Source organism: Hylaeus anthracinus, unplaced genomic scaffold (assembly GCF_026225885.1).
Source record: "Hylaeus anthracinus isolate JK02 unplaced genomic scaffold, UHH_iyHylAnth1.0_haploid 11980, whole genome shotgun sequence".
NCBI classification, from domain to species: Eukaryota; Metazoa; Arthropoda; class Insecta; order Hymenoptera; family Colletidae; genus Hylaeus; species Hylaeus anthracinus.
The window spans coordinates 224,961-226,418 of NW_026534328.1; the positions used below are offsets into that span (position 1 = coordinate 224,961).

The 1,458-nt window shown below is 45.6% G+C and overlaps 1 protein-coding gene across 1 annotated transcript; it reads left to right on the top strand.

The window, feature by feature from the left end:
• The first annotated feature begins 213 nt into the window (after positions 1–213).
• LOC128897165 (uncharacterized) lies at positions 214–1,149 on the top strand. Its single transcript, XM_054160891.1, has one exon. The coding sequence runs from the start codon at positions 214–216 to the stop codon at positions 1,147–1,149; it is 936 nt and encodes a 311-aa protein (XP_054016866.1).
• Positions 1,150–1,458: the final 309 nt, after the last annotated feature.

A 1,458-nucleotide genomic window follows, 5' to 3' on the forward strand; every position in this document is an offset into this window, starting at 1 on the left:
GTGAAGGAAGGGAGAAAAATCGGTGTGAAGGCTGAGCACGTGTCGTCAGAGGTTAGGTAGCGTGATAGAAAAGTAGAGCGACGGTAGCAACGCGGCGCGGAGATAGTGGGAAGGACATAGGAAGCGCGGGGATTGCAAATTAGAGGATAGTAGAAGAGGAGAAAAGGGAAGTGGAGGATAGTAGGATAGTGAGGAAACTGCGTCGAGAGGATAATGGAGGGCGAAGATGAGTGTGGAGGTGGGGTAGGGGTAATGGAGCGAGAGGGGAGCAAGGTGGAGGAGGCGAAAAGGAGAGGAAGACCAACGAAGGCAGAGGCTTGGGGTAGGGAAAGAACGGGGAGTCTAGGGAATATAGAGGATTTGCTTAACAGAGGAAAGAGGAAGGAGAGGGGAGGGGAGGAGGAGATGGAAGCAAGGGAAGTAGAGGAAATATTTAAAAGAAGTAAGAAAGTAGAAAGAACGCCAGAAAAGTTGGGGATAGGAAAAGCGGAATTGGAGCAAATGCTAAGAGGGTTGATGGAGGGAATGAGAAAAAATATTGGAGAGGATTTAAAGAAGGTAGGGAAGGGGGTGGAAGAGGGAAGAGAAGAAATGCTGAGGCAACTGAGCAAGATGAAAGAGAGCTGCGAAAGAGAAAGGGCAGAGCTAAGAGGGAAGATAGAAATGCTTGAAAAGAAAGTGGAAAGGTTAGAATTAAAAGAGAAAAAAGAGGAAGGAGGGGAGACAGGTGAGGAGGAAAGGAGGGAGTTGAGTAAGAAGGTGAGGAAGTTGGTAATAAGAATAAATAAAAAGGAGAGGGAAGGGAGAAGAAGGAATTTGATAATAAAAGGTGTGAAGGTGGAAGGAAAGGGGAAGGAAGAAGTGGTAGAAGAGATTTGGGGGAGGATAGGGGTGAAAGAGAAAGTAGAAGAAGTAAGGAGGATAGGCAAAGTGGATAGAAAGGGGAGAGGTAGGTTGAAGGTGAAGATGGAAGAAGTGGAGGAAAAGAGGAAGGTAATAACGGCAAAAAGGGAATTAAAAGGGAGGCCGGAAAGAATAGAAGACGATAGAACAGAGGAAGAAAAGCGGGCAAGGTGGAAGATAGAGAGAGAGGCGGAAAGAGAGAGAAGAGAGGGAAAGAGGGTACAGATTGGGTACATGAAGATATAGGTTAATAATGATTTGAGAGGGATGGAAAGAAGTGTAAAAGGAGGATATATAAGGAAGAAAGCAGGATATATAAGGTGGCGTTTTGGAATGTGGCAGGATTGAAGAACAAAGAGAAGGACTTTTGGGAGGGAATCAAAGAATGGGATGTAGTGGTGATGTGTGAAACATAGGTGGGAAGAAGGGAGTGGGAGGGAATAAGAAATAAAGCGACGAAAGGATATGTGTGGGAATTACAATATGCGGTAAGAAGAGGGAAGAAAGGACGGGCTATGGGGAGAATGCTTATAGAGGCAAGGGAAGGAATCAAAA